At 49.9% G+C, this 17733-nt stretch overlaps 1 protein-coding gene across 2 annotated transcripts in view; it reads right to left on the bottom strand.

The window, feature by feature from the left end:
• Window positions 1-17733, bottom strand: part of CPNE5 (copine 5) — a 91204-nt gene that overhangs the window by 61873 nt on the left and 11598 nt on the right. For both annotated transcript variants that reach the window (XM_060021908.1, XM_060021909.1), the window contains exons 2-3: window positions 14983-15023; window positions 12925-12971 (exon numbers count right to left, since the gene is read on the bottom strand). In XM_060021908.1, the coding sequence (XP_059877891.1) occupies window positions 12925-12971; window positions 14983-15023 (88 nt within the window). The remainder of the gene's footprint in view (window positions 1-12924; window positions 12972-14982; window positions 15024-17733) is intronic.

The raw sequence follows: 17733 nt of genomic DNA, 5'->3' as shown, positions 1-17733 counted from the left end.
CTAGATCCTCGGGGTTTACTAGAAAGGCAGACTCCTTTCTTTAAAGGGAATCTTAGGCTCCTATCTAATGTATCACACAGAACTAACAAACACCTCTGGCTGAATGGGGGAAGGGGTGGCAGGAGCCACACACAGATTCACAGTTGGACCCTGAGGCACCACATCAAACCCTGGAGCCAGAAAAGCCCATTTTGAAAGTCAGTGGCCTGGGCAGATGAAAGGAGCCTGGACTCAGACTCAAGACCACATCACACCCCGGCTCTGCCACTTGCTAGCAGTCACTGGGCGAAGCAAGGACCCCTCCATCCAATTGCTTCCTCAGCTGGGATGTGGTGAGGGCCAAGGCAGATCACACGGTGCTGCTGGGGTGGAGACTGCATGGGCAGTAGGAATGTCAGTCATCCTCCTATTGAGGATCAGCAGGACGGGGGACAGAGCCGCCTCATAGCTTTGTCTGACTGTATTGCATAATAATACTATTTAAAGTATTGAGCACAACAAGGCACTGAGGTGATTCTGTCATTACGTCCCATCACAGACCAGTGAGCAGGCATCAGGGTCCCAGGGTCCCATTTTGCTGATGAAAAAAACTAGGACTGAGAGAGGTTATGGGGAGTGGAAAAGACAGGATTTGAAGGGACATTGTAAGCAGGTTCTAAAGTCCTAACCTTAAAACTGGGAAAAGGTACCTGTGGACTCACCTGGTCCCTGAAGTAAGGCCTTGGTCCTAGACTGCCTGCTCCTGATGACAGGGAGTCAAGGCCCTGGAAATGCAGCTGTGTGACAAGAGCAAAAACCACTAAAGGCTGCCCAAGGGACCCAAGGCTCAAGAGGGACCTTTCTTTGCAGAGGCAGACTCCTCTCTGCAAAAAGGGGAGAGTCGGAAAGCCAACCCCATGCTGGCCTGGGAATCTACCTCCTAGCGAGGCTTGCCTCCTGCTTTGGGCTTTAGTAACAATAATGGTCCATTCATTACTTTAAATCTTTTGATAAAGGTCTACATTTTATGACGGGGGCCAGGTCCTGTTCTGGTCATCAGGGATCCCAACTGGGCTCACAGCCTAGTGGGCGGAAGGTCATTTCATTTCACACTTAAACTCTTGGCCATTGGATCAAGCGGATCCCCACTGCCCTGGCACACCCCATCTCATCCCAGGAGCTCCACAAACACTGAAAATTGTCTTCCTGCGGCTGCCCTTTCCCCTACAATCTGCTCTGCACACAGGGGACAGAGTTATCTTTCTGAAACATAAACCAGGCTACATCACTTCCCTGCTCAAAACCCTCAAATAGCTTCTCATCACACTTAGAGCAGAGTCTGAACTCCTACATGGCCTACAAAGCCCTGCAGGATCTGCCCGTGCAACCTCTGTGACCATACGGCCCACTGTCTTTATTATTCACACCACTCAAACTGTACCAGTCTTTCTTTTGGTCCTTTGATGAAAAGAGCTTGTTCCCACCTTGGGGCCTCTGCACTCGCTGCTCCCTCTGCCTGGAACCTCCCCACCACCAGACTAATGCATGGCACCACTTGGGACTCAACTCGCATCACCAGCCCCTCAGCAGGGCCTCCCCTGATGCCCCTTTAACTAAGGCAGCTCCCTTTTCCCAGGTCACTGTCTCATCACACTGTCTTATCTTTTTCACAGCACTGATCAACCAGTACCTGAAATTATCCAATTTCTTTGCTGACTACACTAAGCCTCTCCAGAGCATGGACTCTGCCTGTCTTGTTCTCCACTGTATGCCTGGATCACTGTATGGCATATAGTAAGTGCTCAATAAATGCCAGTTCCCTGACTACTGATTCTGGAAACCGTGATAAAATCTAAGACCACATACTCCCAACAGGGCTCCCAAGGGGGCGCCGCCCTCCCCTCTGGAGCTGATCTCTAACCTCCCTCCAGCACACACTGGGCTGCAGTTGGACTAAGTCACAGCCAGCTAGCTCATGGACACGCAGGCCATTCCCACCCCCAGGTTTTGCTCATGTCAGGTCCCATTCCTGGAATGCCCTTTCCTCCTCCCACCATCCTTCAAGTCCAAAGTATGGTGTTGTCTCCCCCTGGAAGCCTCCCTAGCCCTCTTGATCTCTCCCTGCTGTGAAGTGCTGAGAATTCATGTCTAAACTACTTGGGAGGCTCTTGGACTAGTTGTGGTCTGAAACTTGGGGCCTCAGAGAGGATCTGTTCCAACACCCTCAACAAGATGAATAAATGAGGCTTTTAAATCCTTCTATAGGGCTTCCCTTGTGGCGCAGTGGTTAAGAATCCGTCTGCCAATGCAGGGGACACGGGTTCGAGCCCTGGTCCAGGAAGATCCCACGTGTCGTGGAGCAACTAATCCCACGCGCCACAACTACTGAGCCTGGGTTCTAGAGCCCATGAGCCACAACTACCGAGCCCACGTGCTGCAGCTACTGAAGCCTGCGAGCCTAGAGCCCATGGTCCGCAACAAGAGAAGCCACCGCTCGCCGCAACTAGAGAAAGCCTGCATGCAGCAACAAAGACCCAACACAGCCAAAAAATTAAAATAAATAAAATAAAATTTAAAAGATAAATAAATAAATCCTTCTATATATGTGTCTGTTCTCCCCAGCTCCCTGTAAGGTCTCTGAGGGCAGGGACCTCCCTGCTACAGCTTTGCACCCTGGAGGATACCACAGGGTCTTACCTAAGTTACTTCCCTTCTCTTGGCCTCCACACTGCTATTTATAGGATGGGCTACCTGAGATAAAGTATATAAACTGCCTGGTACATTGCCCGGCACCATCAGTGATCTATTAACAAGAGCTATCTTTTACCAAGTGCCTACCTGGCTCCTCCAACTTATCCTATGTTATCTCAAATCCTTATACAATCCAGAAGGTAAGTATTGTTAGTTGTCCATATTACATGTGAGGAATCTGAGGCTCAGAGGGGATAAGTGTCTAGGCCACACAGCTCTAAGTACCAGGGTCCTGAAACAAACCCAGGTTTGTCTGACTCTTAAAAGTGCTCAGGATCCCACCCCTCCTCCGTGGTCTAGGCATAATCTGTACCTGCCTGCAAAGTTGTTATAAGGATTAGGGATGATGAGTATGAGATGCTGGACACATGGCAGGCACTCAGTAAAGGATGCCTGTTGTCACACAGATTTTCCATACATCTTGGTTGATTCTTTGAGTAGCTTAAATAATCAGAGTTATCAAGGAGTAATCATGGCTGCTGGGACAGAGGTGTCTGGGGAGCTCAGAGACAGCTTAGGGTGGATCAGAGCTGGCTAAAGGAAAGGGCATGGTGGAGTATTTCCTCTGGAGGAATAGAGTGAGGGTGGGCAGTACACCAGACTGGGGGCTATGAGTGTTTGGATGCAGGGAAAGGGACAGAGCTAAGAAGAGCTTCTTCCCTAAGATAGCGGGTAACAGGCCCTGAGGTAGGGAGGGAAAAGCCTGGAGTCAAACAGCTTGGGTTTTGTTCTACTGTCTGTAACACATTATTTTAGATTATTTTTTAATGAGTTTCATCCATCTTATGAGTGGGAGTTACATTTGAAAGACCCTAATTAGGAGGCCTCACCTCTAATACGTTATCTCCTGGGTACTGGAGAGCCCTATTAACAGAGGGATGTTAGCAATGATTTTTCACAACCAACAGGAAGGGGTAGTGAGACACCTGGATGGTTAGGACTGCTGTACAAGCACTTAAGCACTTGCACAAGCAGGGAGTGAGAATCTGCAGAGACGTGACCTCACGCCTTGGGAGTGGGCCTGGGCTTCTGATACCCCTGGGTTCTCCCACAGATGGAGCCTGCTGTGGCCTGATCCTTACCAACCCTGGAACATCATCCCTTGGCCGACTTTCAGAAGCCTTTCAGGCAAGAGGCAGGCCCAGGGACCTCTCTGAGCTTGTAAGGACAGGTGTGTGACTAGCGGCCACTTACTAATATTAGATTAGAGTCTAACCTTAACTGTTAGACCATATGAAATTGCCAAAATTTTCAAATTGCAGATTCATACGGTTCAATCTAACTCACAGGTGCGTGAGGCAGAAATCAGCCTGAGACCTGCTTTCACGGTTGTGTAGGCCCTGGCGTCGAGGTTGAGCGGAAGCAGAGATGTGCCTGTATCCACCCCTGACTGTGGGAGGCTGCAGGTCTCTGCCCCAAAGACCTGGCAGCTGTGGTTAGGTGGCTTCATAACAGATTGAGTCCCAGCCCCACACTGATGAACTGCATGGCCTTATACAAGCCACTTCAGCTTTTCCCGTCTCAGTTCCTACCTGTGATCTGGGCCAATCACATCTCCTCACAGTTGGCTGCAGCATTAGGGATGCGCCAGCAGAGCACACAGCAAGGGCTGAATCCATGGTAGTTCCTGGCTTATGGCCATGCTTAGGGTAGTCCAAATGGGAGAGGCTCTAACACCAGGCTAAGAAGTTGATGTTTTGTCTTAGAGCCTTGAGAAATGGGTGAATTCCTGAGCTGTCATTTGGACAGCCACAGGAAAAAGCCCTCTTCTGTTCAGGAGGAGCTAAAAAGGAGACTTTGGGGATGAGCCTGGGGGTGACCTTTGGGGCCAGAGCCAGGGAGGATAGTTGGGGTCTGATAGGGGGCAGGAGGCAGACAGGCCACCACCAGAGAGGCAGAGTTTTGTGGGCAGACTGAGAGGAGATACCCAGGATAAAAAACACCAGCAGGGGACAAAGGCGCCACAGAGTCTGGGAGTGGGTCTCCTGCACCATCCGCAGCCACCATCCTCGTGGCCAGTATGTCATGCTACAATGCTCTGGGCACGACACAGGGATGACATCCCTGTGTCCGGCCTTTCCTGAAAGAGCCCCTTCTGATGAGGGACTCCTCACACACATGGTTGGGATGCTTCCCTTCAACTCCCTCTCCCCCTGGAAGCCCTCACTCCTTGGAGCGAATCAGGTCCTACAGCCCCAGGCTGAGGAGGGAACTCGGGTTTCCCAGGAAGCTTGAGTATTTGAGAATGTTGGCTGTTGCTCCTGGGTTCCTGGTGCGGGCAGGGTTGGTTTAGTTCCCAGGGTCTCCAAGTGTGGTCATTCCCCCTGTGAAGGGCGCCCAGGGGCCCGAGCTGGGCAATGGCACACTGCAGTTGATATTTCCAGGCATTTCACAAGCATTATCTTAGTTAGTCCTTCCAAGAAGCTCTCCTAACCCCATTTTACAGATGAGTAATATGAGACTTGGAGAAGATAAATACCTCACCCAGGTCACGTGGTAAATCTCAGAGCTGGGATGGGCATCAAGTTCAGGGCGTCATCTGACAAGGTATTTGACTGTTATTCATGACGTCCTTAGGGACCAGACGCAGAAATACGAGATGGGTTATAACAAAGTTATGCAGATCCTAGGTGGCTGAACAGCACTCCCCAAAGGTCAGCTAGGTAACTGAGATCAATCTGGGAAAAGGTCTCTAGTGGAGGACCACAGCACTCCATCCCGTTCAACCCCGATCACTCGCGTGGACAATGACTGCCCCTGACCCAGGACCAGGAGGCACAACCATAATTCAACGTGATCTTCACAGACCATAACAACAGACTGGATCTGCCAAATGACATGTAACAGAGATAAATGTAAAATTTCACATTTAGATTCAAAAACTCAATTGCCAAATCTGAGCTGGAGGAATTCTGTTTGGATAGCAGCTTGTTTGAGGAGGATACAGGAGTCCCCAAACTCAATATGAAGTAAGTCGAAGACACCTGCCAAAAAGGCCAGTGGAATTCTAGGTAATGTCGATAGATATATAACCCTTGGAAACAAACACACAGAATGCATGATTGTCTAGTCCAAGCCCCTGTGAGGAGGGAGCCAGCCCACGATGCTCTGAGCTGGAGAAGGGAATGGTGCAGGACACACACTTTGGGAAGAACATTGACAAATGGACGTGTGTTCCAGGGAGTGTGCCCAGATTAGCAAAGGGACAAGAGACAGTTATATAAAGAGGAACTCTTGATAGAAATGGTCACATTCTAGGTCTGCCCCAAAGCGTACTAACAGGGCCATGTGAGCTGTCCTCAAACATTGAAAGAATATGTGGGGGACTTCCCTGGTGGCACAGTGATTAAGAATCTGCCTGCCAATGCAGGGGACACAGGTTTGAGCCCTGGTCTGGGAAGATCCCACATGCCGCAGAGCAACTAAGCCTGTGAGCCACAACTACTGAGCCTGCATGCCACAACTACTGAAGCCCACGCACCTAGAGCCTGTGCTCCACAACAAGAGAAGCTGCTGCAATGAGAAGCCCGTGCACTGCAACGAAGAGTAGCCCCTGCTTGCTGCAATTAGAGAAAGCCCTCGCACAGCAACGAAGACCCAACACAGCCAAAAATAAATAAATTAAAGAAATAAATTTTTTTTAAAAAATAAAGAATATGTGAATGAGAAAATCAACTTACTTGCACATCTAAGGAGTGTGGAATTAGGAACGAGTGGAATTATGCCCTTTATGTATAACTCTATTATAGTTCTGACATCATGTTCTAGAAACTACTTTCACATTAACCACTCTGTGCTTCAGTTTCCTGTTTTGTTAAATGAGGCCAATAATAATAATAACAGTAATAATGCTGCTGCTACCTCCTTCACAGGTTTGTTGTGAGGATCAAATGAGTTACTACAGTAAATGCTTTTTAGAACAGTGCCTGGTACATCACTGTTAGATATGTTTGCTATTAGCATTACTATTGCAGTTATTGTTGTTTTTGTTACCTCCCTGAATTGAAAGTGAGCTCTGGCTGTAGATAGTGTCTGGTCACCCTTTGTGTCCCCAGCATTCATCTCCCAGCACACAGTAAGTTGAGCCAAATTTATGTGGAGGCTCATGTCAAGATGCTCCGAGGAAGATCATCCCGAATATTCAGAGATGAACTGTCATTCCCAGCTGGTGTTAAGATGTTCAGCAGGCTGAGGTTGCTCAAAAATAGACTGAGCGCTCAGGCAGGGACATGTGGGCGTGGCGGCTGGGGCCACATGCTCTGCAGGTGGTGTGGGTTGATCAGCGGGACACCCTAAGATTCCATGATACCCATCTCCTCCTTTCTGAAGGGCCCTTAGCCTGGACAGCCACCTGGCAAGGGAGGGGCAGGGATCACCTCTACACTTTTCTTTTTTTTTCTTTTTTTTGGCTGTGGGGCTTGTGGGATCTTATTTCCCCAACCGGGGATTGAACCCTCACCCTCGTCAGTGAAATCATGGAGTCCTAACCACTGGACTGCCAAGGAATTCCCAATGTGAAATTCATTATTATTATTATTATTTGCTGCACCCCTACACATTTCAAATGGGGAACCAAGCACAGCTCCCTCTTCCTAGTGACAGAGTTTCTGGGACTCCTCCTACCTGGCCATCCTGCCTCTCCTGGGACATGCAGAAGGGCTTAGTAAGCCTTGATGCAAATAGTGGTCGATTTCCTGGGCTAAAATTACATCTTGAGTCAATTTTCACAAAGTGCAGTGACAGATTTAGGTGATGGGAAGACGGAGCTTTCTCAGAAGGCATTACAATGACCCAAACGGTTAAAATCAGCTGAAACCAGGCAGCCAGGGGCTGCGAGAGCAGCTTTCATCCTTCTGTGGTCTTATGCAAACATGGGAGACCCTGCCTAGGGAAACTGCTGTGCTTGCACTTGACTCCCTCCGGCCATGGAATGAGTATCTCTTGGCCAAGATTCCACTAACAGAGAGACTTTTTTTTTTTTTTTTTTTTTTTTTTTTTAACAGAGAGACTTTTTGCAATGAACTAGCAGGTGGAGCCATGGGAATGGGTTCATGTTTACTAGGAAAAACAGGCTTCCATCCCAGGGACAGTTCCATAGAGATGGATCTGGATTATTCTTTAAACTCTCCCTTCCTGATACTTTCCTCTGCAGGTCACACAAAGAATCAGGCAAAGTAGGGCCTTGATATGTTTGAGGGTATCTTTCCTCCTACAGAAATAGCTTGAAGCCTGTGTCCCAGGGGTAGCCCATGCAACAGAGCTCTGCCACCGTCACCCCTGAAGGCTGGGCATGGCGCTGATGGTCTCTTGTAAATGGGGTCAGTCTCCTCTCTGACATTCTGACCCTATGACCCCAGCAGTCCTCAGCCTGAGAGTCAGGAGCTCCCTTCAGCTGCCTCTCCCTGTATCTTACCAGCCTCACACCCTGAACACCAGCCTCACTCATCTGCTCACCCTCTGTTTTGGATGGTCTCCGTTGGCCCTCTGGATCTACTTCCAGCCCTTCCCCACCCTGCTCTATGCCCGGGAGGCCGACCTGTGTGGACTGGATCAACAGCCGCCCCCCACTCTAAGTCTTCCAGTGGGGTTCCACCAATGGGAGGTGAAGGCAGGAGAGCAGAGGGTGGGGAGAGAGTGAGGTTGCCCAGGCTGACCATGTCCCTCCACTGAGGGCCCCTGCTCCTGTAGACAAGCTCCCTTGGGGTTCCAGGAACCACTCCCACCCCTTACCTCCTCAGGCCTGGAGTAGTCCCACTGTCCCCAGCCCCTGTGATTCACCAGCCCACGTTGGTTTCCCTGAACCCCACCCACTCCTTTATAATTAGCCCTGTATTATATCTCCCAACTCTGCAGGACCTGGACTGGCCTGCTTACTCCAGCCACCTCCATGCCTTTGCTTTCACCACCATCTTTTTTTTTACAAATTTACTTATCTATTTATTTATCTATCTATTTATTTATTTAGGCTGCGTTGGGTCTTTGTTGCTGTGTGCGGGCTTTCTCTAGTTGCAGCGAGCAGGGGCTACTCTTCGCTGCAGTGCGCAGGCTTCGCATTGCAGTGGCTTCTCTTGTTGCGGAGCACAGGTTCTAGGCACACGGGCTTCAGTAGTTGTGGCACGTGGGCTCAGTAGTTGTGGCTTGTGGGCTCTAGAGCACAAGCTCAGTAATTGTGGCACACGGGCTTAGTGGCTCCACGGCATGTGGGAATCTTCCCGGACCAGGGCTCAAACCCACGTCCCCTGAATTGGCAGGTGGATTCTTAACCACTGCGCCACCAGGGAAGCCCTCACCACCATCTTTGATGCTGGGCCCTTGTGTATGCCCCCCGGCTTCACTGAAACCCAGATCGACTCAACTCCTCCAAGTGGACGCTGCCACTGCACTGGGGTCCAGCACCCTGATTCCAACACATGAGGCCAATCCTGCTCCTCTATAGGATGAGGAGGGTGAACCAGCTGAGCCCTGAAGTTCCTTCCAACTCACATTCTCCCCTGCTCCACATCATGCATCCCTTAGCCAGATGGCTGGTGTTGAGGTTCAAATTCCACTGAAAAATCCAAATGACATTCTGGCTGTAATTTTCTCTCCTCTGAACTCCCATTCTATTCTCATCAATACCTCTCATCACATCCTCTGTTAGCATTATTCATGCATGGGAATCTCCCCTTCTAGGCTGCAAACTCCCTAGTTCCATCTTGCGCTTCTGGTGAAACACTTTTCTTTCGGCCTATCTCCCTCTTCCCCCCGCCCAATCTCAAGAATGCTTACTGTTGTAAATATTGACTGAAATGGGGGAGGGACCAGTAAGGCCCGGACACTCTGGATGATGTTGTACAATGATATTTACCAGACAATGACTACACAGCAGGTATGTTATATCCATCATCTCGCTTTGCCCTCACCACAGGCCTACAAGGTAGGCGTTACTCCCGTATTACATATGTGGAAACACAGAGGTTAAAAGCAACTTGTTCCAGGGGACTTCCCCGGTCGTCCAGTGGTAAAGAATCCACCTTCCAATGCAGAGGACGTGGGTTCGAGCCCTGGTCTGGGAAGGAAGATCCCACATGCCCTGGGGCAACTAAGCCCACGCACCACAACTACTGAGCTCGCGCACCTCAACGAGAGACCCCACGTGCCGCAAACTACAGAGCCCACTTGCTCTGGAGCCCACACGCCACAGCGAAGAACCCACACACCGCAACAAAAGATCCTGTATGTCTCAATGAAGATCCCAAGTGCCACAACTAAGACCCTATGCAGCCAAAAAATAAAGAAATAAAGAAAAACAAATAAATAAACACTGTGATTAAAAAAAACAGGGACTCCCCTGGTGGCTCAGTGGTTAAGAATCCGCCTGCCAATGCAGGGGACATGGGTTCGAGCCCTGGTCCAGGAAGATCCCACATGATGTGGAGCAACTAAGCCCACGCACCACAACTACAGAGCCTGCATGCCACAACTACTGAAGCCCACGTGTCTAGAGCCCATGCTCCACAGCAAGATAAGCCACGGCAATGAGAAGCCCACACACTGCAACAAAGAGCAGCCCCCGCTCACCGCAACTAGAGAAAGCCTGTGCGCAGCAGTGAAGACCCAACACAGTCAAAAATAAATAAATTAATTAATTAATGGGAAAAAAATAAATTAATTTTAAAAAAAAGTAACTTGTTCCAGAAAGGGCTGGAGCCAGAAGTGAAAGCACAGGTGTATCTGATTCCAAGGCCTATCACCCGTTCCTCTGCTCCACCCTGCAGTGTGTGTGATAACAAGACGCAACATGGGGATTTCCCTGGCAGTCCAGTGGTTAAGACTCTGCACTTCCACTGCAGTGGGCATGGGTTCAATCTCTGGTTGGGGAACTCAGATCCCGCATGCCGCAAGGCACAGCCAAAAAAAAAAGATGCAACGTGGGCCCTGACCCAAATGAGACAAGTCTCATTACAGGATGTAATTAAGGGTTCATGGAGCAGCACCCTTCTGAAGAGCCCTTCCAGACTTTCCTGAATGAATCACCGAGACGTTAGGACATTACTGTTCTCTATGAAGTTCAGCCAAAAGGTCTCAAAAGTAATTAGTTCCTTTAAGCTAAACATTTCCCCAGCAATCTGGTTTACGCTTTAATTGGCTTAGAGTATTGGAGAGGGAGAAAAAGTCAACTTTAGCCCAGCCCCTGCGGAAATATTTCCCATACATTTTATGGATAAAATTCATTCCCTTTGGCCGCTTGCTTCTGCCAAGCCTGAGGGAGGGCAGATCAGGGAGCAGGGCAGGTGATGCTCCAGTCAGTCCACCAACGAGGAAGGGGAGGTTCGTTTCTGAAGTCTGAATTACTGAAGCTTTACTGGCCGTTCTCATTCTCATCAAGTCACCTGGGACCACCGCCCCTGTGGGCTCTTGGCTTTGGTCATCTCATGCACCACTCCTCTTCCTTCCCTTTCCGCAGGCCCTGGGGTCTGGACCTGTGTCCTTCTGCTCTTTGGAGCTGCCTCTGTTCCATTAGTCATTGGTACTTCCCTCTCTCAGTGGAGACACCAAGCTGAGTCTCTATCCGGAGCCCCTGGGCCTCCCTCCCAGGTCTGGGTAGAGAAGGGCATGGATCGGGCTGCCAAGGTCAAATTCCCTCTCGTCCCATCCTTGGGCCTCTTCTGATCACCAGAAGGAGTGAGCACAGCTATGAAGGTCACAGGAAACTCCCTTCAGCTCTGAGTCCAGTAAATTCACCCCCACCTCCTCAACCCTGGAAGAAAACATTCTTCACCTCCCAGACTTTGACCTCATCCTTGCTTGGCCAGATCCTCTTCTCTAAGAGTAAGGAGGTCTGCTCCTTCTTTGTTCAGACAGGAGCCAGGGGCTGCAAGGACCCTCCCCCTTGACCAGTTCCCCCTTTTATTCTCTGCACCTGAAAACCAGCTGGCACAGAAGGTCTAAGGGAAGAAGGAAGCAGAGACGGGAACGAGACAACAGCTGCCACATCCTTGCCAGCCTCTGTCACCTGGCTCCTTTTCCTAATCCAGTCATTCCTTCAACAGCCATTTATTAACACCTACTGTGTGCTGGGCAACTTTCCAGGTGCTCAAAATGTAAGAGTTAATGACAGATGAAAATCCTTGCCCTCATGGAGCTGACACATGACAAACAAGATAAATAAGTAAACCAGAGTATCGTTTATGGCTTATGGTGAAAAGTGATAAGGAGGCAAAATTAAGCAGGAAAGGGTGGAGAGGCTGAAATGTTAGATGGGGTAGCCAAGGGAAGACCTTGATAGGGTGATGTCTGAGCCAAGATCTGAGGGAACTGTGGAGGGGCCACGTGAACATCTGGGGAAAGAGCATTCCAGGAAGAAGGAACAGCAAGTACAAAGGTCTTGAGGCAGGAAGAGGCAGGTGTGGCTGGAGTGGAGTGATGGAGGGGATGAGCAGGAGGGAATGGGTCAGTCAGGTAAAGGAAGTCAGATCCTGTAGGGCCTGTTGGGTCACCACAGAGACTTTAGTTTTGCAAGATGGGAGCTACCGGATGGTTCTGAACAGAGGAGGGACAGAATTTGACTTGGGTTTTAATAGGATTCCTCTGGCTTTTGGGTGGGGAATAGACTGAAGGTATCTGGCAGCCACCCACTAAAAGTGTCTGTGATTCTTAAGAGCGAGCACTTCAAGTCTGCCCTCTCCTTAAACACCCTATCACAAGGGGCAAAAGGCCTCTGGTGGGGACAATGGAATTGAGACAAGGCTGGAAAAGCGGGCCATCCTGAGTTACGGCAGAGCTTGGACGTCAGACTAAGCAGCTGAGACTTGATTCAAAGAAGAGGGGAGTCACCAAAGGTTTCTGAGCAGGGGAATCACCTAACTAAAGCCACACTCACTCACATTAGTCAAAAACCACGGGAAGGCTGCTCTGGCTGAGACATGGTGCTAGAGGCTGTACCCATGTCTCTGGTCATGATCTTGGTGGGCCTGGACTCCCTGTCTCCCCCCTCAGACTGGGGCTCCCTGAGGACAGGAACTTTCTCTCCACCTTTAGTCTCTTCTTGCATCAGCAAGGACAAGTCTCTGCACACCTTACTATCCTTCACGGGGGTTTAGATGCTGAAGTTGGAAACACATCAGGTGGGATGACTGCAGAGTTAGATGCACAGACAGACAGACAATCAGGAACAGGCTGATGTTTCCACGGTGGGAGAGGGGCTGTACCTACCTCCCGCCACTGCTTGTTCTCCATCCCTTGAGTATACATGACGCATACTGTGAGGAGAGGAGAGAAAAAAGGGTTAACAGCCCAGGCCAAGAGGAAGGTGTGGGCCCCAGATGCAGAGGGCCCTGGAGGGTCAGGCGCCTCAGGACACTACGGCCTGGGTAGCAGTGTTGGGTCTGGGTGGGGTCGGCTTGGAGGAGGGGGCCCAGAATATAGGTGTGTCTGGGAGGGGCACCCTTTGGGAGGAGGGCCGGGGTCACTCACATCTAGGCTAGAGCAAGTGTAAAGTGTGAGGCAGGTAGACAGGTGTGCATGACGGAGGACTGAGTGGCAGAGGTGTGGCAGGAGAGAGCATCTGAAACCCGCTTGTCCCTTTAGAGCCCCAGGTGGCCTCATGGGGCCTATTATTATCATCAGCCCCACTTCCCTGATGGGGAAACTGAGGATCAGAGGAGGCCAATGAGTTGTCTGAGGTCATATACTTGAGCAGCATTGCTTAGGGCTAGAACCCTGGGCTCCAAAATCAGTGCTCATCCCCCTAGGCCACAGACATTTGGGGATCTTAAATGCACTGGTTTCCCTGGGGCTGAGACCTTCTGAGCCCTCCCTACCCACTTGGTTGTGTTGAGGCTTCACAAGTATGGGGCTGGGAAGGGTCAGACCTCCAAGTTTTCTTTCTCCAGACAGTATCTGTGAAGCATTAGATAGCCTTGATGTACTGGGAACGATGCCTAGTACATAGTGAGCACTCAGTACAGGCTCCTGTGTTGGCTACTGTAGTAGTCATAATGCCATCGTAGCAAAGGAAACTATAAACAAAACAAAAAGACAGTCTACATACAGACTGGGAGAAAAGATTTGCAAATGATGCGACCAACAGGGCTTAATTTCCAAATATACAAACAGCTCCTACAGCTCAATAACAGAAAAAGCAAACAACCCAATCAAAAAATGGGCAGAAGACCTAAATAGACATTTCTCCAGAGAAGACATACAGATGGTCAATAGACACATGAAAAGAGGCTCAACATCGCTAATTATTAGAGAAATGCAAATCAAAACTACAATGAGGTATCACCTCACACCAGTCAGAATGGCCATCATCAAAAAGTCTACAAAGAAGAAATGCTGGAGAGGGTGTGGAGGAAAGGGAATACTCCTACACTGTCGGTGGGAATGTAAATTGGTGCAGCCAATATGGAAAACAATATGGAGGTGCCTTTAAAAACTAAAAATAGGGCTTCCCTGGTGGCTCAGTGGTTGGGGGTCTGCCTGTCGATGCAGGGGATGCGGGTTCGTGCCCCGGTCCGGGAGGGTCCCGCATGCCGCGGAGCGGTTGGGCCCGTGAGCCATGTCTGCTGGGCCTGCACGTCCAGAGCCTGTGCTCCGCGGCGGGAGAGGCCACGGCAGTGAGAAGCCCGCATACGGCAAAAAAAAAACAAAAAACAAAACACAAAAAACTAAAAATAGAGCTACGATACGATCCAGCAATCCCACTCCTGGGCATACATCTGGAGAAAACTCTAATTTGAAAAGATACATGCACCCCAATGTTCATAGCAGCACTAGTTACAATAGCCAAGGCATGGAAGCAACCTAAATGTCCATGGACAGATGAATGGATAAAGAAGATGTGGTACACATATATGGTGGAATATTAGCCACAAAAAGAATGAAATAATGCCATTTGCAGCAACATGGATGGACCTAGAGATTATCATACTAAGTGAAGTAAGTCAGACAGAGAAAGAGAACTATCATATGATATCATTTATGTGTAGAATCTAAAAAGTGATACAAATGAACTTATTTACAAAGCAGAAATAGACTCACAGATATAGAAAACAAACTTATGGTTACCAAAGGGGAAAGGTAGGGGGGAGGGATAAATTAGAAGTTTGGAATTAATACTATATATAAAATAGTTAAACAACAAAGTCCTACTGTATAGCACAGGGAAGTATATTCAATATCTTGGAATAAACTATCATGGAAAAGAAAAAAATAAAACAATGCCGTTGCTGTTGTTGTTACTGTTATTACTGTCAGTGCAGGACTTACATGGGTCAGACTTGGAGAACATGTCTTTGTCCAAAAGGTTCCTGAAAGAGGGGGAGAGAGCAGGAGTTAGCACAGCCCAAGGATCTCAGGGGATTCAGGCTGTTACTGAGATCCAGAGGCTGCCTCGGGCCTGGCTTCAGGCAAATGGGAAGCAGGAGGCTCCTTCAGCACAGTTTATTAGGGGTCATTGGAGCTGGCTGGGCCCCAGAGGTTCCTCAGCTCAGCTCCTAGGGTGTGTGGTGCTTCCTGCTTCTCACCCCCTGCCACCAACACACACTCCTGTGGGCCCTGGTGCCCTGGATCCCACAGCCCCTTGCTCGTGGGCCGTAACACAATCTGCCCAATGTGGTAGAAATTGTTCTAGAAATTCTCCTTTTACCACTTCTCTGTCTCTGAAAAAATAAAGTGAAATCAAGCCACTAATGTACCATTCTCTCAGGGCTCTACTTACAGCCAGTTTATTCAATCATCTCACCTGTGCCAGTGGATTAATTAATGATACCTCCCAGGGGATGCAGACTCATTTGAACAGGGTCCTTTTGTGGTCAAGGCCAGAGCTAACACATGGTCCTAACAATTAGACGTGAACTCATGCAGCAAGATGACTGGGAATTCCCTGGTGGTCCAGTGGTTAGGGCTCCGCGCTCTTATTCCCAGAGTCCCAGGTTCAATCCCTGGTTGGGGAACTAAGATTTTGCAAGCCACACAGCGTGGCCAAAAAAACAAACAAACAAAAAATGATGGACACAATGTTTGGAGGCAGAGAGCTCTCACAACAGGAGCGGAGCCCCTCCTTCCCTGCCTCTGTGCAATCGTGGCTCCTACTCACTGAACCCCAGGCACTGTGCTAAGCGTTCTGCAAATATTAGCTCCCAATTCTCACTCTGTCCTGCAAGATCAGTACTGGGTAAGCATTATCCCATCTCACAGATGGGAGATCATAGGGAGATCAGGCAAGGGCATCTCCTGCACATCTGGTGTCCCTCACTCCACAGTGACCCACTGCTGTCAGGAAGCAACATGGCTCAAAGAAAACTTGGTCTCTGGTTGGGAAGTGACTTAACCTCTCTGACTCTGTTTCCTCATCTGTACAATAGAGAGAAGAGTGCCAGCTCTGAAGGTTGCTGATGCTCGGCCCTACCCCTTCAGCCCTCCTAGTTCCTGTACACACCCACAGTTTCCTCCTACTTCTCTTCCAAGGGCTTTCTCGGGGAGGCAGGGCTGCAAATACCAGGAAGTTTACACTCCCCACGGCAGCCAATGATGGGCAGGAGTTGCAGGATAAATGCCCGGCTTCCTGACTCCCCCCGGGACAGCTCTGAGCTGTGCTTCACACAGCCTCCCAGAGGTGCCCACCGGGAGACCCACTCATTGAAGACCCTTGTTGACTCGAGCAAGGGCTTTATTTGCTGAAGGGGCTTCCTGTGAGCCCTCCCACCTGTTGGAGCTACTGACTCCTTCATACACTGTCCTAAGGTCAAGCTCTGCCCTTGCCAACCATCTTACCCATGTCCCACTTGCCTCCCAGATGTCCCCGGGGGTCTTCTCATCCCCTCCTCCACTCCCCTACTCCCCCACGGGCCCCGATGTCCCTTGCACCCTTTCCCCAGAGAGGAGAAACACTAGGCTATGTGGCTTCCTGCCGGCCAACTCCAAATATCAGAGCTGGATGGGCCCCTCAGGATCATCTGTTCCACCTTCTCCTTGAGGAGGGGGAAACTGAGGTCCAGGGAGGGGCAGGGAGTAACCATGCTGCACAAGCAGTGGCAAAGCCAGAAAGGTCTAGAAGGAGACCTCACCCTAAGTCACCATCACTGAAGCCATCAGCAGTGACAGCCTGTCTGGACAACTTGACCCACAGTCAACCCCACCACCCATGCTCCCCACTCTGAGGTGGGAGCCAAAGACCAACCAACAGACAGATAGATGCAACAGCAGCCTGGTGCCAGGATACGGCATCCTCTGCTACCCGGGGAGGTCCCAGATGGTGCTCATCAATCATACCAGCTCTGGTCCCCGACCAGATTCCCATCCTCTGCTCCAGTCTCTTCATTCAGGGTCCTCTCCCCAGAGGCAGCTACCCTGCTAGCCCTCTATGACCCAAAGGCACAGGACCCTTCTGCTGGCCTCCATCACCCCTCTCTCAGACCTGCTCCCAGCGGCTGTCCCTTTGGAAACCTTCTGATAAACCTCCCAGCCCACTGCCGTGAGCATCAGATGAAATGATACACAGGCAGCTCTGAAAAGTAGGCAGCAGGAGCTACAGGTAAGATACCAATTTGATGTATGCTCATCCACACCGAGATGGGCTGACCTGGGCCTGGGCTGACCCTCCCCTCCTGTAGTGTGCTAGGATTCCGGGCAGGAGTGTCTGTCTTGATTTAAACAAAGGACAAAATGCCTAAATTCCAAAGATGCCTCTACAGTGGTGGAACTTGAGATGCGGTGAGGAGCTGGAAAGTAATACAGAGGGTTGGGGGATGGAGGAAGAGGGGGCAGGGTGAGGGGGACTCCTACTAAAGCAAGTGCTGAAGTTTATCTTTGAATTCTGTAATGAAATTCTATAATTACATAAAATTCTAGAATGTTCAATCTGGAAGGAACCTCAGAGGTCACCTTTTCTAATTCCTTTATAAATCAGGAGTGTGAGACTCGGAGAGAAGGCAATTGACTTCTCCAAGGTCTGTGCCTCCTCCAAGTTTAGTTCTGGAACTCAGGTTCAGTCATGTCTAAGCTAGTGAGAAAGAGAGT

Source organism: Delphinus delphis, chromosome 10, assembly GCF_949987515.2.
Source record: "Delphinus delphis chromosome 10, mDelDel1.2, whole genome shotgun sequence".
Taxonomy (NCBI): Eukaryota; Metazoa; Chordata; class Mammalia; order Artiodactyla; family Delphinidae; genus Delphinus; species Delphinus delphis.
The sequence above is the reverse complement of the archived record's forward strand: the minus strand, read 5'-3'. Positions and strand labels throughout refer to the sequence as shown.